General features: G+C 38.5%; 1 protein-coding gene across 1 annotated transcript in view; it reads left to right on the top strand.

Moving 5' to 3' along the window:
- The window catches only part of GABRG3 (gamma-aminobutyric acid type A receptor subunit gamma3), a 635,102-nt gene that overhangs the window by 314,083 nt on the left and 297,183 nt on the right, over positions 1–23,836 (top strand). Inside the window, exons 4-5 of the mRNA XM_044388333.2 lie at positions 19,567–19,787; positions 21,768–21,850. Of these exons, the coding sequence (XP_044244268.1) occupies positions 19,567–19,787; positions 21,768–21,850 (304 nt within the window). The remainder of the gene's footprint in view (positions 1–19,566; positions 19,788–21,767; positions 21,851–23,836) is intronic.

Genomic DNA, 23,836 nt, shown 5'->3' with positions numbered 1-23,836 from the left:
AAGTAGAGCCATGATTAATGGCTTTGGATTCTAGGATAAACATGGCCTTCTGTGTAATTTTAGATATTACTTGTATTTTTAGGATATTATCTTAACTTTATTGTAGGTTGCTGTGAATCTTAATGCTTTGTATGTTAATATCTGTGCTATGTCTGGATGACATATTAGTAAAACCTTGGCTTTCATTCTTAACATCAGTCATTAAAATCATCCCCTTCAATGATCTGTACCCATATAATTGAATCCCACTGAAATCTATCAACATGGCAGCAGATGGTCTTATTTTAAAACACCAGTTTTCATTTAACTTCAAGAAGTAAAACAGAATTATTCAGTCCATTCGAGAAGTTTCTTAGTTGATGAAAACGTTCTGTAAAAAATGAATATTTGTCCTTTTATAGTATTCCAAATCTTGTCAAAATCATTGTACTCTTTTAAAGTGAACCAAGGAACAAACAAATGTGTTTGGGGCAGAGTGTAATTGTGACCTCAGTTCATCCTGCTATACACTTAAGGATCTAAGCACTGTTGGGGCAGCCCTCCGTTAGAAAGAAGAATCTGTGCTCTTCCTTCGTATTGTCCTCTATGTATGCCTGATAAATTTGGCTATGGATTAGATGTATGGGGGGGGGGGGCATGGTCGTGTCTCCCCATGTAGCCAACACTTCAAATGTCTTTGAGGCATTTGCATATTGGTGTTAGAACAGGTTATCTGACACTGTTTCCTAGATAATAAGCCATGTCACTTAGCTGAAATAAGGACTATGTCCTGGTGTGCAGAGATGGGAGAGAAGCAGTGATGTGAAAAGCAACTTTCTGCAAGCTGTTACTATTGCTACCTAGATGCATTCTATTTCTTTAAGAGCAGTAAACAGAAGTGCTTTCAGACAAGGCACAAAGGGAAAAGAAATCGGGGCTATTTCCATAGGAACACAGATCTACTGTTGTTGGTAGATTATACTTTTCTTTCCCTAATAATATTGATATTAGTCATTACTAATTTTATAGGAGTGAAAATTTAGAAAGCCCTGATCCTGAACTAATGGCTTAAAATGTAAGACATAGAAACCACATTAATTGAAAATGTCACTAAGGTTCAGGGGTGACGCTATGAATTTGGATGACTGACACTAGGGAAACGAAGGGATTACTGATTGCTACAAATGTTGCTTTTTATCTTTCTGCAAAATTCAGAGAAATTTTCCTTAATATATATATATACCAAGGACTGTGTCAGGGGACAAGTGCAAGATACAGAATAAGTAGACATTAGGGGTGCCTAGGTGGTTCAGTCAGTTAAATGTCTGTCTTCAGCTCAGGTCATTATCCTGGAATCCCAGGATGGAGGGCTGTGTAGGGCTCTCTGCCCAGCAGAGAGTGTGCTTCTCTCTTTGCTCCTCACCCTGCTTGCGCTCTCTCACATAAATAAATAAATAAATAAATAAATAAATAAATAAATAAATAAAACCAAAAGTAGACATTAGAGAAGTGATGTAAATAGATTAGGTTTAGAATGTGTGGAGGGAATCTGAATAGATTGCAACATTACATACAAAGATCTGATTAAAAAAAAGAGAAAAATGTAACTGATGCAGTAATGTGAGTGTGCTTCTTGGAAATAAATGCTGGAGGGAAAGGAGAAAGAAAAGCAAAATATTTTCCATGAAAATATTAAAGTTCTGAAAGACTTGCCCTTCAATTTCAGGGTTTCATACTTTTTTTTTTTTTTTTTTTGAGAGAAAGAGAGAGAGTGAATGCATGTTGAGGGAGGGGCAGAGTGAGAGAGAGAATCTCAAACAGGCTCCAGGCCCAGCACAGAGTCCAGTGCAGGCCTTGATCCCATAACCCTGAGATCATGACCTGAGATGAAATCAAGAGTTGGTTGCTCAACTGACTGAGCCACCTGGACACCCCATGAGTTTCATACATTCTGTAATAAGCTCTCATTTCATACATTCTGCATAGGACATTCTTTTTCCTTAAAATAAGATGACATCTCAGAAATTGGAGGTGTAAATCTCTAAGAACTTTAATATTTTAAAAAATGGAAAAAATGTCAATGGGCCTTGTCTGACTCTTTTGTGAAGGTTAAAGAAGGTCTAAGGGGCTGCGAAGTTGTCTCTGAAAAGGTCTTGCCTCCAGTGCCAGGGGTATTAATGGGGAAAGGCAAACACCACCACGTGCTGGGTGTTGGCAGCCAGAAAATTTAGGGGCTTATGGAGCTGCCTTAGAACCTAGGCAAACATCTAGACATCTACACACAACCTGGTTTTCTTTACATATCTCCATGCAAAGGTGTGCTTTACAGTGGGAAAGCACATCATTTGCATTACTTTTCAAAATGTTGCTTTGCTTAATTGCAAGCACTAATGAACTATAAATCTTCTTGTAGGTATTGTGACTACCTTCCTTCTCTTAAAATTCACTATATGTAAGACTTTTAACAGCCTCTGTCAATGTGCAGGGATATGAAAAGAGAGCCACACTGCCGTGACTATTTGTAAAAGGTGATACTTACTTCATGTTACTTCTTCCATGGTCAGGCATACTTTTGCATAAATTAGTACATAGATATAATTGTTTTATATATTTATTAGTTAGATATATTTAATATACATTTGAATAATATAGATATATATACACATACATAGAATAAGCTTTCAAATAGTTTTTAAAACTAGGACTATACGAAGATAGCTAAATGATTTCTTAAAAACAAATGGCCCTAATGTGTGAAGTGCAAACTATGTATTTGCATGAGGCAATTAAAAATGATATATGAATCATTATTTTTCCAATTTGTATAGACAACCTTTGGCATGAAGAGGTTTTGTAGCATGCCCAAGTTTTCACTACCCTAAGTGGTGAGGTGGGATATGAACCTAGGCAGGCTGGCCCTAGGCTATGCTTCCATCAGGACACACAGGGAGAGGAAGCAGAAAGAGTGAGAGGAGCAGTGGGCTTTGCAGTTCTTCCCTTACGAACAACATGAGAAGATGAGACTAATAAGTCTGAATGGATGGTCAGACCTGGGCTATGAAGATTTCCCAGTCCCTGGGGCTTCCAGTTGTTTGAGATGCCCCAATTTCTTAGAAACCTGGGTATTGGGAAGCAGCTTTGAAAGGTACCTCCTCTGCTTTCATGTTGCACGGTGTCTCCTGACATGTGGGATCCCAGAATCACTCGCAGTTCTATCATCTGGAAGGCACTCAATACTGTTTTTGAGGACTAGAATCATACAACTATGACAATTATTAACACACAATTCTTCTATTATCTGTAATGGAACAAAGTAAAATTTGTAAACCATTTTTAAAAATTTTTATTTAAATTCTAGTTAGTTAATTTCAGGAGTAAAACTCCGTGATTCATCAATTACATATAATGTTCAGTGATCCTCACAACAAGTGCCCTCCTTAATACCCATCACCCATTTATAGTCTAGCATTTTTTATAGTTAATATATATATTGTGTTATTAATTTCAGGATAGAGTTTGGTGATTCATCAGTTGCATGTAACACGCAGTGCTCATTACATGAAATACCCTCCTTAATGCCCTTCCCCCAGTTACCCCACTCACTTCCCTCCCACAACCCTCAGTGTGTTCCCTACAGTTAAGAGTCTCTTATGGTTTGCCTCTCTTTCTGTTTTTATCTTGTTTTATTTTTCCTTCCCTTCTGCTATGTTCATCAGTTCTGTTTCCTAAATTCCACATATGAGTAAAATCATATGGTATTTTTCTTATTCTGACTGACTTATTTCACTTAGTATAATACACTTCAGCTCCATCCAAGTCATTGCAAATGGCAAGATTTCATTCTTTTAGATAGTTGAGTAATATTCCAGTGTGTGTGTGTGTGTGTGTGTGTGTGTGTGTGTATGGACATCTGGGCTTTTTCCATATTTTGGCTACTGTGGACATTGCTGCTATAAACATTGGGGTGCATGTGCCCCTTCGAATCACTGTTTTAGTATCCTTTGCATAAATACCTAGTAGTGTAATTGCTGGGTCATAGGATGTAAACCATTTTTTAAATTTCAGAGATAAAAGTTGCTGATAAGTATCTAGTCATCAAGGGGTGATAAATGGAAACTATTTCTATGACATCCCCTCTTTACTTTGGATGTGCAGATGCCATGATATTCTCTCTAGTGGGACGTCTGTGTTTTTAAGTTTTTATGTTTATGATTTTTACTTGTGACTGTGGTTCTCTTTGCACTCCTTTCCCCATAATACCAACTTCTTCAAGCTTGGATGGGACTACAATGGCATTTTCATCATTTGATTCCAATCCCTTTGTGAAAACAGAAAAAATAGCAATTTTAGATAGCGGAAAGCTATATTCCATTTTCAAGTGAAAATATTAATGATGTATTTGAAGTCCAACAGAAACTCCAATTTCTAAGAGGCAAGATGGCAGAAGAGTAGGGGACCTCATTTCATCTGGTCCCTTGAATTTACCTAGATAACTGTCAAATCCTTCTGAACACTTATGAATTCAACCTGAGATGTAAGGAAAGAATTGCTGGAATTCTACAAACAGAAAAGCAATCACTTTTTGCAAGTAAGAGGTGCAGAGAGGTGAATCTGAGGGGATATATCAGAAGATAAATGGTGAGAGGGGCAGCCTCTGTAAGCCGACTACTGGAAAGTGATATAGCCCCAGAGCACAAGATTGGAACTTTTAGAAGTCTGCTGCAGTGAGAGACGTTCCTGCCTGAAAGGTGCTCAGGTGGAGAAGTGGGGCAGAATCCTAGGAGGAACAGTGTGGCCTCAGGATCCCCAGGGTCACAGAAAGAGCAGGGGTGCCTGAGCTGGAAGAGTTCCCAAGCATTGGATCAGGGAAACCAGCTACAGTCAGCGAGCCCAGGAGGGAGTTCTCAGCTCAGTTTGCCATAAACCACAAACCCCAGCAGAATCAGGCAACAGCTGTCCATGCAGGGGCCCTGCAAAGGGATGAAACGTGGTGTCCCTCAACCTTCCCCTGGGAGGATCAGAACAGGCATGCGCTGCAAGAGTCTGCAGAGTTTAGCAAACACAAGAGTGAAAACTTCTTTTCCCTGCTTTCTCCCTGAAGAGAGAAGGCCAGGAACTTTGAGCTCCAGGGCTGGAGATTTTTATTTCCATCCTCTAAAGAGAAGTGGAAAGCCTTCAGGGAGCAAAAGCCACATAAAGCAACCTGGCCTGCTGGCAAGGGGTGGTGCAACTCCCAGGCAAAGACACCTGAGAATCAGCACAGCAGGCCCCTCCCTCAGAAGAATAGCTGAAACAGCAGGCAAATACGAACTTCATGGAGCACACAGAACTTCAAAACTCCAGTGCTAGGGGAAAATAGTATATAGAATTTGAGGTTTTTTTTCTCAGGATCCTTTTATCTTTCAGTTTAAAGTTTTCCTCTTCTTTCTTTCTTTTTCTCTTTTTCAACTAGTTTCTTATTTTATCAACTCTTTGTTTTTAAACCTTTTTTAACTTACATTTTTACATTTACATTTTATAGACATAGTCTTTATTTTTTACTTCCTTTCACTGTATTCAATTTTATTTTTGTATATATATAAGTTTGCTTTCTTTACAATTTTGGGATTTAGTGTCTTCTAACAAACAGACCAAAATACACCCAGGACCAAGAGGCTCATCATGTTTTTCCACAGGGGAGATTATATTTTCTTTCCCCTCCCCCCCCTTTTTTTTTCTTTTCTGTTTTGGTTTCTGACCTCTTCGGATTTGTCTAGTGTTTATTTCATTGATTCATGGTTGATATTTTTGATTTTGTTCTCTTGTTCACCCATTCTTCTTTGGGAAAATGACTAGAAGGAGAAATTCACAACAAGAGAAAGAACCAGAGGTAATACTCTCTGCCACAGATCTAGTTGATATGGATATAAGTAAAATGTCAGAGCTGGAATTCAGAATAATGATTATAATGTTACTAACTGGGTTGAAAAAAGCATGAGAGACACTACAGAATCTCTCAGTGTAGAAATAAAATTTAATGAGGCCAAAATTAAAAATACTTTAACAGAGATACAGTCTAAAATAGATGCTCTAACAGCTGGGTAAATAACACAGAAGAGAGAGTGAGTGACATAGAAGACAAGATGATGGCGAGGAAGGAGGCTGAGGAAAAGAGAGAAAAACAACTAATGGACCACGAGGGGAGGCTTTGAGAAAGCAGCAATACCATGAAGCAAAACAATATTAGAGGGGTGCCTGGGTGGCACAGTGGTTGAGCATCTGCCTTCGGCTCAGGGCGTGATCCCGGCGTTATGGGATCTAGCCCCACATCAGGCTCCTCTGCTATGAGCCTGCTTCTTCCTCTCCCACTCCCCCTGCTTGCGTTCCCTCTCTCTCGCTGGCTGTCTCTATCTCTGTCGAATAAATAAATAAAATCCTTAAAAAAAAAACAATATTAGAATTACTGGGATCCCAGAGGAAGAAGAAAGAGAGGCAAATCATAGTGGAGAACTTCCCTAATCTGGGGAAGGAAACAGGCAATCAAGTCCAGGAGGTAGAGAGAGCCCCCCTCAAAATCAATAAAAATAGCTCAACACCCTGACATATAATAGTGAAGCTTGCAAATTTCAGAGATAAAAAGAAAATCCTGAAAACAGCTCAAGAAAAGTGGTTCTTAACAAACAGGGGTAGGGCCATTAGACTGGCAGCAGACCTAGCCACAGAGACTTAGCAGGCCAGAAAGGGCTGGCATGATATATTCAGGGTACTAAATGAGAAAAAGATGCATCCAAGAATACTTTATCCAGCAAGGCTGTCATTCAGAATGGAAGGAGAGATAAAGAGCTTCCAGGACAGACAGAAACTAAAAGAATTTGTGATCACTAAACCAGCCCTGGAGAAATATTAAAGGAGATCCTGTAAATAAAGAGAGACCAAAAGTAACATAGTCTAGAAAGAAGCAGAGACAATCTACAGAACAGGGACTTTACAGGTAATAAAATGACACTAACTTCTCATCTTTCAGTAGTTACTCTGAATGTAAATGGGCTAAATGATTCAATCGAAAGAGACAGGGTATCAGATTGGATAAAAAAGCAAGACCCATCAATATGCTGTCTACAGGAGACTCATTTTACACTAAAAACACCTCCAGATTGAAAGTGAGGGGGTGGAGACAATTTATCATGCTAATGGACATCAAAAGAAAGCTGGAGTAGCAATACTCATATCAAACAAATTAGTTTTTAAACCAAAGACTGTAGTAAGGGATGAAGAGGGACACTATATCATATGTAAGGGGCCTATCTGACAAAAAGATCTAACAATATAAATATTTATACTCCTAACTTGGGAGCAGCCAGTTATGTAAGCTAATTAATAACAAAATTAAAGAAATGCATTGAAAATAATATAATAATAGTAGGAGACTTCAACACCCCACTCAGAGCAGTGGACAGATCATCTCAGCAGAATGTCAACAAGGAAAGAAGGGTTTTGAATGACACACTGGACCACATGGACTTCACAGATATATAGAGAGCATTCCATCCTAAAACAACAGAATATACATTCTCCTTGAGTACACATGGAACATTCTCCAGAATAGATCACATACTGGGTCACACATCAGGTCTCAACTAGTACCAAAACATTGGGATTATTCCCACATATTTTCAGACCACAATGCTTTGAAACTTGAAGTCAATCACAAGAGGAAATTTGGAAGGAACTCAAACACTTGGAGGTTAAAGAGCATCCTACTAAAGAATGGATGGGTCAACCAGGAAATTAATGAAGAATTTAAAAAATTCATGGAAACAAATGAAAATGAAAATACAACTGTTCAAAATCTTTGGGATACAACTAAGGTGGTCCTAAGAGGGAAGTATATACCAATAAAAGCCTTTCTCAAAAAGTTAGAAAAGTCTCAAATACACAACCTAAACTTACTCACAAAGTTGCTGGAGAAATAACAGCAAATAAAGCCTAAACCAAGCAGGAGAAGAGAAATAATAAAGATTAGAGGAGGAATCAATGAAATAGAAACCAAAAGAATAGTAGAACAGATCAATGAAACTAGAAGCTGGTTCTTTGAAAGAATTAATAATATTGATAAACCCGTAGTCATATTTATCAAAAAGAAAGAGAAAGGACTAAAATTAATAAAATCATGAATGAAAGAGGAGAGATCAAGACCAATACCAAGGAAATACAAACAATTGTAAGAACATATTATGAACAACTATATGCCAACAAATTAGGCAATCTGGTAGAAATGGATGCATTCCTGGAAACTTATAAACTACCAAAACTGAAAACTTGAACAGACCATGACCAACAAAGTAATTGAAGCAGTAATCAAAAATCTCCCAACAATCAAGAGTCCAGGGCTGGATGGCTTTCCAGAGGAATTCAACCAAACATTTAAAGAATTAATACCAATTCTTCTGAAGATGTTTCAAAAAAATAGAAAGGGGAGGAAAACTTCCAAACTCATTCTATGAGTCCATTATTACCTTGATCCCCAAACCAGGCAAAGACCCCATCAAAAAGAATTATAGACCAATGTCCCTGATGAATATAGATGCCAAAATTCTCAAGATCCTAGTCGATAGGATCCAACAGTACATTAAAAGGATATTTACCACAATCAAGTGGGATTTATTCCTGGGCTGTAAGCATGGTTCAACATTCACAAATCAATCAATGTGATACATCACATTAATGAAAGAAAGGACAAGAACCATATGATCATTTCAATTGATGCAGGAAAAGCATTTGGTAAAATGCAGCATCCTTTTTTGATTAAAACTCTCCATAGTGTAGGGATAGAGGGAACATACCTCAATATCATAAAAGCCATTATGAAAAGTCCACAGCAAATATCTCAATGGGGAATAACTGAGAGCTTTTCCCTTAAGGTCAGGAACACGACAGGAGTGCCCACTCGCACCACTTTTGTTCAACATAGTACTAGAAGTTCCAGCCTCAGCAATCAGACAACAAAAGGAAATAAAAGGCATTCAATTTGGCAAAGAAGAAGTCAAACTCTCACTCTTCACTGATGACATTATACTTTATTTGGAAAACCCAAAAGACTCCACCCCAAAATTACTAGAACTCATACAGGAATTCATCAAAGTGGCAGGATATAAAATCGAAGCACAGAAATCAGTTGTGTTTCTATACACTAACAATGAGACAGAAGAATGAGAAATTTCAAATAATGAATCATGGAACACTACATCAAAAACTAAGGATATACTGTATAGTGACTAACATAACATAATAAAAAATTATTTTAAAAATAAATTTAAAAAAAGAGGAATGAGAAATTAAAGAATTGATCCCATTTATAATTACACTAAAACCCACAAGATAGCTAGGAATAAATCTAACCAAAGAGGTAAAGGATCTGTACTCTAAAAACTACAGAAAACTTATTAAAGAAATTGAGGAATACACAAAGAAATGGAAAAACCTTCCATTCTCATGGATTGGAAGAATAAATATTGTTGTAAAGTCTGTGCTACCCAAAACGATATACACATTCAATGCAATCCCTATCAAAATACCATCAACTTTTTTCACAGAGCTGGAACAACAATCCTAAAATTTGTATGGACCCAGAAAAGACCCCAAATAGCCAGAGGAATGTTGAAAAAAACAAAAACAAAAAACAAAGCTGGTGGCATCACAATTCTGGACTTCAAGCTATATTACAAAGCTCTGATCATCAAGTCAGTATGGTACTGGCACAAAAACAGACATATAGATTAATGGAACAGAATAGAGAAACCAGAAATGGACCCTCAACTCTATGGTCAACTAATCTTCAATGATGCAGAAAAGCATATCCAATGGAAAAATGACAGACTCTTCAATAAATGGTGCTGGGGAAATTGGACAGCTACATGTAGAAGAATGAAACTGGACCATTTTCTTACACCGTACACAAAGATAAACTCAAAATGGATGAAAGCCCTACATGTGAGACAGGAATCCATCAAAATTCTAGAGAACACAGACAGAAACTCTTTGACCTCAGCTGCAGCTATGTCTTGCTGGATACCTCTCCAAAGGCAAGGGGGAAAAAAAGCAAAACTGAACTATTGGGACATTATCAAGATACAAAGCTTCTTTTTTTTTAAGATTTTATTTATTTATTTGACAGAGAGAGAGAGACAGCCAGTGAGAAAGGAAACACAAGCAGGGGGAGTGGGAGAGGAAGAAGCAGGATCCCAGCGGAGGAGCCTAATGTGGGGCTTGATCCCAGAACGCCGGGATCATGCCCTGAGCCGAAGGCAGATGCTTAATGACTGCACCACCCAGGCGCCCTAAGATACAAAGCTTCTGCATGGCAAAGGAAACAGTGAGCAAAACTAAAAGGCAACCTATGGAATGGGAGAAGATGTTTACAAATGACATATCAGAGGAAGGGCCTGTATCCAAGACCTATAAGGATCTTATGAAACTGAAAAACAAAGAATCCAGTGAAGAAATGGGCAGAAGATGTGAACAGACATTTCTCCAAAGAACACAGACAAAATGGCCAACAGGCATGTGAAAAATTGCTCCACATCCCTTGGCATCAGGGAAATACAAGTCAAAACCATAATGAGATACCACCTCATACCAGTCCAAATGGTCAAAATTAACAAGACAGAAAACAATAAATCTTGGCAAGGATGTGGAGAAAGTGGAACCTCTTACCCTTTTGGTGGAAATGCAAGCTGGTACAACCACTTTGGAAAACAGTATGGAGGTTCCGCAAGAAGTTAAAAATAGAGCTACCCTATGACCCAGAAATTACACTACTAGGAATTTACCCCGAAGATACAAACGTAGTGATTCAGAGGGGCACCTGCACCCTAGTGCTCATAGCAGTAATGTCTGCAATAGCCAAACTGTGGAAAGAGGTGAGATGTCCATCAACAGATGAATGGATGGAGAAGATGTGTTATATATACACAATGAAATATTACTTAGCCATCAGAAAGGATGAAAACTTATCATTTACATCGATGTGGATGGAACTGGTGGGTATTGTGCTAAGTGAAATAAGTCAATCAGAGAAAGACTATCACCATATGGTTTCACTCACATGTGGAATATAAGAAATAGCACAGAGGATCCTAGGAGAAGAGAAGGAAAACTGAATGGGAAGTCATCAGAGAGGGAGACAAACCATGAGAGACTCTTAACTATAGGAAACAAACTGAGGGCTGCTGGAGGGGAAATGAGTGGAGGGATGAGGTAATTGAGCGATAGGCATTAAGGAGGGCACGTGATGTGATGAGCACTGGGTGTTATATGCAACTGATGGATTGTTGAACACTGCATCTGAACCTAAGTATGTACTCTATGTTGGCTAATTGAATTTAAATTTTAAAAAAATCCAATTTCCCTAAAAAGCAATGAAATACTCTTTAAACACCTATATAAAAACCCAAAATGGCTTTCTGCGTATCGTACTGGTTATGAATTATAATTTTCTTCCCCACTGCAAAGAATACATGCTATGATGTAAAGAATAGAGAGATAAAATATAAAAGATAATAAAGATACTATCTAAAATTGGGCTCAGTTTTGCAATAGGTTTGGTAGGTTTGAAGATATGGATATCACAAATTTTGAGGTGTTAAACTTTCTAGGAAAGGGAAGGGGATTGAAAAACATAATGCAACAAATGTAACATCTGGTGTATGAGCCTATCAGTCAGCTTACTGTGTAACAAACCATCCTAAAATCTAGTGGGTTTTTATTATTCCTCATTTGGATTGGTTGGACAAGTTGCTGATTTAGAATGACTAGGGTAGGACTGGGTAGTCAATGATGGAATTACTCACTCGTCAGGGTGTTGGCTTGACTTGAGCTGGGGCCATGAGCATGTCTGGGCATTTGGCTGATTTCCAGAAGATTGTCACATTCACTTAGTGTTTACAGGGTTCCCAAGAGCAGCAAGAGGGGCCAGCCCCAACACTCAAGACTTCCCAAGTTTCTGCCGCTGTCATATTTGCTATTAAGTCACATGGACAAGGCCATGGACAAAATAAAAAGAATTCTTATAGCCGTTTTCACAAATAACTTACCACAGTACAAGACACACTTTCGCCCTTCACCTACCTCTTTAAAGTTTTGCTAATGTGCACATAAAGATCCAATATAGCAGATTTTCCACTTGATAGTAAATTTGGATAATAATGTTTGTGAACTGTTATAGTGAATATTGAGTAAGGGAGAGTTTGGGTAGCAAGGGTAGGTGCATTTTCAAGTGGAAAACCTGAAAGCGGCAGACTGTTTAAGAACAAATGTTATGAACACCTTTGGATAACTTTGTGTTGTACTTCTGACACTTTCAACTGACATTTTGCCCCAGATGAGATATTTGAGCAGCCTTTAATTGGCATGGGTCTGTGATTACCATTCTATAAAGAGAACTTTCAGTGACTTCATTTATTAATATATTTATCCATCAGTACCAGGTGTGGTGCTAATGTGCTCGGGACCTAAGGAAGAGAGCCTCTGCTCCCTGGGAGTGTGTCTCCTGCACACCCAATCTCTAAGTCCCTGTCCTTTATTAATCATTTTTCCATTTGACCCTCTTCTATGGCAAAGGAAAGGGAAAAGTGTTAGGAAGTAATTTTCTGAGTTTTAGAAGTTACAAATTGATATCATTAAGAAGCATAATTTTTCTTCTGTTTTGTCAAAATGTTCCACATGCTGCAATAATTCATAGCCTATTTAGGAATCATTAAACTCTCCAATTATTAAAACAAATTATGAACATAGGCTCTCCACAAGCATGATATTTTAAACTGAGGGATTCTGCACATTTATCACGTGTTACATTTATTAGTATTTTAAACACATTAATTTCACAGCTACTTATGAATTATATAAAACGTTTATTTGTAAGAATAATTTTTTCTTCTGCAGAAAAGAAAAATGATTAATAACATTACAAAGAAAGTTTGAGAAACATAAAAATATTTCCCTGTGGGTGGGAAGTGTTTCTTCAACATTTAGTCAAATGTAGACACAATAAAGCATCTACCCCATGCCCCACACACACCATCTGCTTTATACCCTCTTGAGTTAGAGTTTGTGGCAGGGCTTCAGAATAAAGAGCACATCCCTCCAAGCCCCACTGTCCCCAACCCCAGAGTATCATGGTGTGCTCTTTTCCCTTGTAAGAATGTAATATTGGGGGTGGGGACAGGAATCCATGCCTCACTCTGTAAGCTGCAGCCTCACAGATGGTTTCTAATTACAGTGATGCCACCTTATCTGTGGTTTCACTTCCTGCAGTTTCACTAGTCCTTAGTCAACCTCAGTCCAAAAGCAGATGACTCTCCTTCTGATCTATCATCAGGTCAGTAGTAGCTTAATGCTGTGTCACAATGCTTATGTCATTCATCACACCTCAGCTCATCACATAGGCATTTTATCATCTCACGTCATCACAAGAAGAAGGATGACTACAGTACAATAAGATATTTTGAGAAAGAGACCACATTCATGTAATTTTTTTACAATATATTTGTTATAATTGTTCTCTTAATCTCTTACTATGTCTCATTATTAAATTAAACTTTATCATAAGTGTGTATGTATGTGAAAAAACATAGTATATATAGGGTTCAGTACTATTCATAGTGTCAGGCATCCACTGGGGTTTGGGAACATATACCTTTGAGGATGATGGGGGGAGGTGACTGTATTTCATGTAGAACTCAAACATATAAAGCTCTTTCCAGTGGCAGGAAATAGAACATGTATAGAAGTCATTCTATCTCATCTTTATTGCAAACTTAAGACAGAAATGAGTGAGATGGAAAATTACTTTCAACAGTGAAAGTCTAATGTAAGCAGGGATATGGAAATATAAAATGTTAGAATTTTATAGAAGGGTCTTTGTGCTTAATCTATACCAACCACCCCATTTTATAGATGAGAAAACTGAGGCCGAGGAAGGTAACCTCGTGTGGTTTCAAACAGGGTGAGCAAGGAGGGAACTTCTAAACTGGAAGTCTTCCTTTCGCATTGCCAGTGGTTTCTATACTAACAACTAGATTTCAAATGCTCTCGGCCATCTCCAGGGAAGCAGGTTTTGACTGTGTAGTTTAGAACAATTGGTACTTAGCAGCTGTGTGACTTGATGAGAATTACTTAATCTCTTAGGTCTCAGTTTACCCCCTGAGAGGAAGGGTTATTATAGTCTCTGTTTCAGTAATCAGAGCCTGGAAGGTACAGAAGCATCTGCACCTCATAGGAGTGACTTTGGGTAATGCTCTCTATCTTGCTATATAATTTACTGATTTCAAATCTGCATTTCAAAATATTTTATCGTGAAGGTGTATAACCTGTGTATTAATGGGAATGGGGAGCAGAGACAATAGGAGACAAGGGGCAAAGAGGAGGGCCCTATCTTCAGGACACTTTTTGTTTTGCCATTTTTACATGTAAAAACAAACCCTTGAAAAGTTTTACTTGGGTCCCAAAATTCAAAGTAATTTTGACCCATGGAGTAAATGGTAAAATTCTTCAAGTTTTCTGAGTTTCAGCATTCCTAATATAATATGAAATTTTTAAAAATCTGATAATTTTAGGTTCTTTCCAAAATATACTTGGGACTTTATAGAGAGTATTCTTTATCTGGTATCATTGATCACATTGGTGGGCCTTGGCCCTGCTTGGAGGAACGTTTTCATCCTTTTCTCCTCATTCTCTCATCCAATGAACCAGTGTTAAAGAAAAGAAGGAAGTAACATGTATGAATACCTATGGATGCCACACTGGTCATTCTCATATAATGAATTTTATTTAAAATATTGAGTGTGTTCCCTGTGCAACTATAGCCTGTTACACAGTCAGCAATCATCATTGTGAGACTAAAACCCTGCCATCAAGGAGGTAAGGTGCCTACCCACAACATCCAGTCTATTCTGTCTGGCAGAATTGTTACTGTCTCATCCAGTATGCTTTCGAACTTGCTTGGGGTCTCTTGCTCCGTTTATCTGTGTGGCTTACTCCTGCATCTCACCTAGGTTTTGGTTCTAAGTCACCTTCTCAATAAGGAAGGCATCACCTCCTCGCTGCATCCCACTCCCCTTTCCACCTCTTCCAGGGTACAGTTGGTACTGGCTAGGGAGTGCTCCTCTTACAAGCTGCTCTGGGTAATTTTGCATCCACAATATGTGTCCAGCATGAATCAACAGAGGCTGTGCTCTGTAGTCTCTCAGAGCCTGTAAAGGGGGTGTGCTCTTCAAACACCATCCCCAAAATGCACACCCCACTCTATTCACATTTCACTTCATCACAAATAAGATGGCCAGACATAGCCCCAACAGGGGGAAAGGGAAATGCAATTCTACCACCTGCACACTGGGAGGGCTGCTGCAGTATTTGGTGAATAGGACCAATGACCACCATAATCTGTATCTAGCTGCCAAATATTGTCTCTCTCTTACATCAGGGGAGATACATCCTACCCTTCTTCAAATGAGGCAACCCAAAAGGCCCATCCAGTCCCAGCCCCAAGTTCGAGGTTATGTGTATGTGTGCTGGCATCCACATTAATTCACATGGTTTTCCTTGGTCCATTGACTTTTTTTTTATAATAATATTTTTTTATTATATTATGTTAGTCACCATACAGTACTTCCCTAGTTTTTGATGTAAAGTTCCATGATTCATTAGTTGCGTATAACACCCAGTGCACCATGCAATACGTGCCCTCCTTAATACCCATCACCAGCCTATCCCATTCCCCCAACCCCTTCCCTCTGAAGCCCTCAGTTTGTTTCTCAGAGTCCATAGTCTGTCATGGTTCATTCCCCCTCCCGTTTACCCCCCCCTTTCTTCTTCCCTTTCTTCTCCTACTGATCTTCCTACTTCTTATGTTCCATTTAATGAGTGAAACCATATGATAATTGTCTTTCTGTGCTTGACTTATTTCACTTAGCATTATCTCCTCCAGTCCAAGGAAACAGTAAAAAAAAAACTAAGAGGAAGCCCATGGAATAGGAGAAGATGTTTGCAAATGACACTACAGATAAAAGACTGGTATCCAAGATCTACAAAGAACTGGCCCATTGACTTCTAAACAAAAAGAAAAGCTATTTGACCTATCCCCACATATACAGTTATATCTACAGTGATGGAGAAGAGCCAGGTTAACCACAATCGACCCACGATTTGCAGCAATTCTGAGACCCCACTGGACAGATCCTGAGTGGGCTCTGTTACCTGGGAAGAAAGCATCTTCTTTGATTAAATTTTAATTCTGCTCCCAGGGTAGGACTCCAAAAGACACTTCTCCTTGGCTCTTGACTCCATTGTTTGAGAGTTTATTCTTTTTCCACTAACTGCTTTGGTTATGGGAAAGTGGACATTGGAGAAGAAGACCCCATTAAGGTCTACTCAGTTTTCCAGGCTGCAGTCTTCCCTTTATAGATAGGTATACAAAAGTACATCTTAGTTTCAAATACAGACTTCTCTGTTGAACTTGATGGTCCTTTGGCAGTAGAACTCTCTAAAACCTAGCCAGCTTCTTACCTACTAAGAGAGTTTCAAATGTGCATAACCACATTCACAGATCTTTTGTCAACACAATTCTAAGGTCCACTAAGTGTCTTTGCTTTTGCATGCCAATGCCTCTCCCACCCTTTTGCTTTCAAATGGACTCTTCTTACTCTTTCTCTTAAATTAAGTACAGGTGCCTCGGCTGTATCAGCCTTCAGTGGAAGAGTTATACCTTGGTCTCTTATCCTGAAGCCACATTTATACAATTAAAGATTTTACAGGGCTACAACTTAATCCACTTAAGGATTTTTATCAGTAGGTCTGATTATTTCTGCAAAGCTGAGTTTCAATAGGCTTTTAACTCTCAAGGCATTTCTTGATATGATTTACTGATGGGGATGAGGAGCAGTTGCCTGTCCTAACCCTACAAGAACCTGTGTTTGCTTTATCTTTCTTTTCTCTTTCATAACTGCTTTCCAACTGGCCAGTTACCTTCTGAGATAATTTCTTTGTTATGTTAGCTTACCAAGCACAGTCAATAGCAGCCAACACATTCTAATTAATGTTACTTTTCCAACCTTTACCCAAAGAGCTATGAACTCATTAGACATGCTCTGCTTTATTGCAGGTGTTAACTTTGCCAAATATTTCACCCATGTGTGACATAAGCCACCTTGCTTCCAGTCCTAAGCCAACACTACGTGTTATAGATTTGTTTCAGCATTCTTTTTTAATACACTGATTTTCTTTTATTTTTTATTGAGATAAAATTGACATTTAACATAGTATTTGTTTCAGATATACAAATAATGGTTTGATTTACATATATGTTGCGAAATGGTCACCACAATAAGTCTAGTTAGAAATATTTTTTCTTGTGGTGAGAGCTTTTAAGATCTACTCTTAGTGACTTTTGATTATGCATACAGTAGTGTCAACTATAGTCGCAATGCTGTACATTACATCCCTGGGACTTATTCATCTTATAACAGGAAGTTTGTACCTTTTGATTCCCCTCACCCCTTCTCCCACGTCTCAGTCTCCACCCCTGGAATCCATCAGTCTGTTCTCTGTATCTATGACTTCAGTTTTTTGTTTTGTTTTGTTTTGTTTTAGTTTCCACATATAAGTGAGATCATAGGTATTTGTTTGTCTTTACCTGACTTGTTTCACTTGTTTCACTACTATTTGAAACCCATTTTTATTTATTCATTTTTAAAGATTTATTTATTTTTATACAGAGAGAGTGCACACGCATGAGTGGGGGAAGGGGCAGAGGGACAGGGAGAAAATCCCAAGCAGACTCCTCACTTGCTCAGAGCCCAATGTGGGACTCTATCTCAGGACCCTGAGATCATGACCTGAGCTGAAAACAAGAGTTGGGCACCTAACTGACTGAGCCACCCAGGTGCCCCAAAACCCATTTTAAAATTAGTCAGTATACAACAGGAAATAACACACAGGCATGTGCCCCCCCCCCCCCCCACACACAAACTTCCTCTTCATTTCTCTCTCTCTGTACAATTCCAAGTTTAGAGTCTGTTAATGAAAGACATGTGCAAAGCTCTGGAAGGAGATGATGAGACAGAGGCTATTATTCCCCAGAGGCATGTTTAGGCAGACACATGGACAGACAGGAGGACTTGCACTGGGCCCTTCTGGATGTTGAGATTTCGTTCAACTCTGGAAGCTCCCACAATAACCTGCCCCCAGCTACTGCTTCCCTGGTGTTTGCTCCCCCAGCTGCTCAAATACTTAAGCAAGACTCAGATTCCCTGTACATAATTCTTTCCACATTAAAAACTTGGATACTTTTTGTTCTAGCTGGAATCCTAACTGATACACTGGCCTCATTTTTCTGGTTGCTATGTGTGACCATCACACTTGCTGTGTGTTTTCACCTTAACTGTATGTTTAATTCCAAGACTAAAATAAACTCCATGAAGGGAGGGAGTTCTCTTGTTAGTGCAGTGCTGGGTCTTCAGTGGTTTGCAGGGCATGGCATACTCAGTGCAGCAAAGAGATGAAGAACGAATGGATTAGTTAATAAAAAGCAGGATCTGGTCAGTTGAATTAACTACCTCTGAAAGGTTCTTTAACTGGAAACTCGGTGGGAAGGATAAATGTGGGATTTGTTGAGAATTACTGGACGCACACTCTTTAAGAGTAATTCATTATTATATCTAATATGTAAATGAAACTGAAAGATATAAAAACCTCTAACAGTCTGCTTTAGATCCTCTTTACTATGGGCCTAATTGATGATAATCCTTTAAACTGTGTTTAGGGGAAGGGCCTCTGAGGTGGCTCAGTCTCGGGACATTTCTTTAGGTCTCATGGTGAAATTAGTCCTAGTCCACATCTAACGATTGCAGCAAAGCCTTACTCTGTGCTGGGAATACCAAAATGTTTCCAATTACAGAGGTCCTGTGAGCCTCACCGGCCTTCTGTGGAATCAGAAGGTGTCTTGGCTTGGGTGTCTGTCACCTTTATAGCTCTTTGTTGTTGCTGGTTTCTTTTTTTTTTTTTTTTTTTTTTTTTTTTTTGAGTTGGGTTGTGTTGTTCGGTAAGGCTTTTAAGTGAAAATGACAATTATTATATAAGCTAATACTGTATGGATCTATGCCAGACACTAAGGGTTTTTCATTTAATCATTTCCTTTCTTCTTTATAACCCACTTAGGAGGTGGGCACTCCACCCATTTTACAGATTAGAATGAGGCTTCAATAGGTCATATTACCTGTTAAAGCTTGGGCTTGTGAATGCAGGGGGATCTGATTCTGTGCTTTGAATTATAGTCTACTACCACTTGACCCCTTATCACACTTCATGTGTATATTAAAATTTAAGACTTACAGAATCTTTTGTACATATGTTATCACATTATTGACTAATAATACTGGTTATCATTTGTTAAAATGTTTAGCATGTTGAGCCAGGCACTATATAAGCACTAACAGAAAGGGACTTGGGGGACAAGGGTGTAAACATGGAGGAAAACTGAGGTTTTCACAAAGAAAACAAAGCATACAGAAAATCCATTAATACAACTACTTTACCTCTCCTTTTGCTCTGTTTCAGGAATACCAAATTGACATATTTTTTGCTCAGACCTGGACAGACAGCCGCCTTCGATTCAACAGTACAATGAAAATACTCACTCTGAACAGCAACATGGTGGGATTAATATGGATTCCAGATACAATCTTCCGCAATTCTAAAACTGCAGAGGCTCACTGGATCACCACCCCCAATCAGCTCCTCAGAATTTGGAATGACGGGAAAATCCTTTACACTTTAAGGTGAGACATTGGTGGATTTTTAATCACTGATGGGCTGATAATTCAGATCATCGTAGAGATGGGACCCTATTTTCATTGCTGCATTCTATCACTCCTCATGTTCGACATGCTACAGCCTCCCGAAAAAGTTTGTCCTAATGCTACTATGTGTGGAAATAAAGGCATACAAATCATCTGCAATGAATATAAACTCATTCCTCCATTAGAATCCATTTCTGCTGGAAGTGGAATGCAGAAATATCTTTAATATAAATAACCCATGGGTCCACTCAGCTAGGAAAATAAAGATGTCTTGGTCTATTAATTGACAAATGTAATCATAGCCAAATTTAAGACCACAGGAAAAAAAGAGCACGGAGGGCATTCCCCAATGCATCCCTAATGGAAGTGGCAGCTACAGTGTCATGAGTCTTCCTGGGGGCCAGGCAGTCCCTACAAAGCTGGGCAAAGTAAGAGAAACTGAAACTGCACTTCAAAGAAGTGAACTGACTTGCCTGTCCAAAGTCTCCACTGGGAGCTAGTGTTATCAGAGTTTGAACCTGTGTCTGTATCTCTCAGAACTCTTTCCACTAGGATGGCCCAAGCCTAACTGAATGTCCAGTTGTAACATACCACAGGGGTGCCCTACACCTTGGCCAGTCTTTCTGTTTGTCTGGCATTAGGATCAGGACAGTACCCTCCAGAACTGTCATCCTCACTGCCTGTCATCTCTTAGGAGCGCTGTATGTGCTCACTCTCTCCTAACACTTTCTCTCACCACCTTTGCAGCACAATGGCTCCTATGTCTCCTACTCCTGTTTTTGTGCAGCCTTTTCTCCTATTCTTTCTGCCTCAGAACTTCCTCATTACTTCACTCACTTTCCTCTCTCTTGCTGGCTTAGTTCATCCATCCCCACATCTATGCTGAGGCTTCCCATATGCCTACCTCCAACCCAGAACTTCCCTTCTGAACTCCACATGCTTGGAACCACCTGTCTATGGCATGTCTCCTCCTGAGGGTCTAAAAGGCATTGCAAATTCAGCATGCCTCAGGAGAAAGTGACTTGTCTAATTCTTCTGACCCATGTATCTTCCTGGCTCAGTGAAGCCCATGACCAGCCACTGGGTACTTCTCCTTTCCCACTCCCACATTTAGTACGTGAGCTCTTAATTGCGGGTGAATTGTGGCCATGCAGAGAAGTCTCTAACTCAGAATGGTAAACAAGTATCCACAGCACAAATAGAAGTACAGATTAAAATCAAACGAAGTGTAATATTAGGGGATTTCAACTTCCAGGAAAATAATTTTGGCAGGCAGGGAAAAACAACAACATATCCACAGCAGGGAACTCTGCTGATGGATTACATTTAGAGAGCTGGAGTCTGTAACAGGTGTTTCCACATCAGTCTTAAAGGAGCATGGATAAGACTCTGAAGTGAAGGTGAGCCTCAGCAAACCAGAAGTGGGACACAGCCTATCCTGAGATCCTTCATAAGAACTCTGGTCCCAGAGCTGTCTGTTCTGGAAGGATGCAGTACACACTTGTATAGCCACCACCTGCCTAGTCTAATGAGAGAGTTGTCCAAATATGAAGTCCCTTCTACAAGCGGATTAGTTATAGTTTGGCATTACACCTATTTAAACAAATACACCAGTTTCAACAGGGTAGAAGGTTTTAATTCAATCAAACAGATTGAAGACAAAGACATATCAAATAACAGTTATTTTTATTAGTCTCTTCCCTGACTTGGCTTATATTTCTAGACATAGTTTGAAATTTTACTAACTGAAATTCTTTCTGCTACCGATAGTTAAAAACAGAACAAAATAACACAGAAGCCACTAAATGGTATCCCTGAATGGCACCACCGCCAAGAATGAGTTAAGCGCACTGCTCTCACCTTTCAGTTGTGGTAAAGGGACTGCTCCTTATCTTTGACCTGGGACTTTTCTGGGTTGCTCCTGGCTGACCTCAAGAGTGACCCTTGGCTCTCCTGCAGGCTCACTATAAATGCAGAATGCCAGCTGCAGCTGCACAACTTCCCCATGGATGAACACTCCTGCCCGCTGATTTTCTCCAGCTGTGAGTACCAACTTGGGGTACAAATGCTGTGTAAAGGAATGTCTATCGTCTATTGATTTATGGCAGATGGTCATGAGATTGATTATAGCATCACTGTGCAACAGAAAAAATGGATAATAGTTTTGGTACTAGACACATGGGTGTTTTCACTCTATTGTGGAGTATGTTACAGAATAGGTAGCTTTGAAAAAGCTGTGAGCAACTTGACCATTACTTACAATAATGAAAGATTCAGAAATTGATGAACAGTTGACTTACAAAAGACCCTTAGGCTAATGAGCTGTGCATATTATTCAGAAGTATACAAAATTCATTTGCGATATTTTTAGGTTTAATATCTTAAAAGAAGGTGTTTTGTCTTCTGAATAGAAAGATAAAATATTTTATTTAAATATATTTGTATTTGTCTTATTGCAGTATCATAGGATGAAATTTTTCAGTATTTTATTTCCTAATATTTTACATATGATTAATATTAGCTAACAAGTAATCATTCACAAATTCTTCAAGACAATATCTAATGCATACAAGGATACATATAAAAGGAAATATCAAATTTATGTGTTTATTTATAAAATAAGTGTTTAAGTAAAGCTCAATATGGAAATGTATCTGTAGAATTTAGGATAGTTCCTTTTCAATACATTGATCACAAGTAGCTATGACTCATAAGAATTTAATTAACTTTATTGGCTTTCTATAAAATTGCATATGGAGCTTGACAAACAAATGTGATGAAATCTCAGGCAGAGGTTTTGTGGCTTCCCTCACCGGACATTATAGTGAAAAGACAAAAAAGAAATGAGAGATGAACACACTTTACAGTTCATTTTAGGTACAGGAAAAGACAAGGTAGAAAGCAAAATTTCATTGATATCCTAGATTGGGTAAAAATATTCTTTTGTAGAGATTAGTTTGATTAGTTGAATCCCAATTTAAAATAATATTTTCCCCCAAACCATTACATTTGTTGATAACACAAATTTTTAATGCCTAGCAAGTAGATGACTAATGTCTGTGAATGTCTGGTAAACTTGCCTGTAGATTCATTTAGGCCGGCTGTTCTCTGTTTATTTAATTACTTTAAAAGTTATGGAACCATTCATATAGTCTATTTCTTTGTAAGTCAGTTTGGTATATATGTATATAATCTTCCTAGTGATTTGTCCACTTCATTATTTATTAGTGTTCTCAGTGAACCCAATTTAGATATGTAGATCCTTCCAATGCTCTGTTACGTTATTAATTCATCTAATTACTTTATAACTTTAATGTTTGTTTTTCATTATTAGACATCCTATTTTTTTTTGCTCTTTTCTAATTCTTTATGCAATTTGACAGCATCTTATTTCTTCACATGAAATTTTTAATTTCATCTTCCATTTATTTAAATTCCCAAAACTTTCTGATATCTTTGTGGGAGCTATTTGCAGAATTCGTTGTTTTGTTTTACTTGGTTACATGGTAATTCATTTACTTTTCTGTTCAATAAGTAATTTGTTCATTTGAGCTCATGTTTCTTGGAATTTTTTTCTGTAGGTTTTCTGTGAGGCTTACATTTAAAACAGGTCATTCTAAAGAGGTTTTGCTCTGGCTCTGCCTGGTACCTCTATAACTTTAAAGTTTAAGCCTGGATTTCTAGGCTACATAGTTGGTGTGAGTTCTAGCTATATGTCTGTGATTTCAGGCTGTGATTTTACATTCTTAGGAAGGACTTTTTTGCTTTCTGTTGTTCCCAGAACTAAATCAGGACAGGGAATCTATTTTTACAGAGAGTTTCTCCTGAGTCCACAAGCTGAGGTTATCTCCTTTCCCAAGTGTCCACCAACAGATGCATGCATAAGCAAAAAGTGGGGGAAAGGATAAAAGATCATGATTCTACTATATACTGTCTATGTGAGACACAATTTAGATTCAAAGACAAATCATTTGGAAATGAAAGGATGAAATAAGATATATAATTCAAATAGTGGCCAAAAAAGAGTT

The sequence above is a fragment of the Ursus arctos genome, unplaced genomic scaffold, assembly GCF_023065955.2.
Source record: "Ursus arctos isolate Adak ecotype North America unplaced genomic scaffold, UrsArc2.0 scaffold_28, whole genome shotgun sequence".
Taxonomy (NCBI): domain Eukaryota; kingdom Metazoa; phylum Chordata; class Mammalia; order Carnivora; family Ursidae; genus Ursus; species Ursus arctos.
Note: the sequence above shows the minus strand (reverse complement) of the source record. Positions and strands in the feature narration are given on the sequence as shown.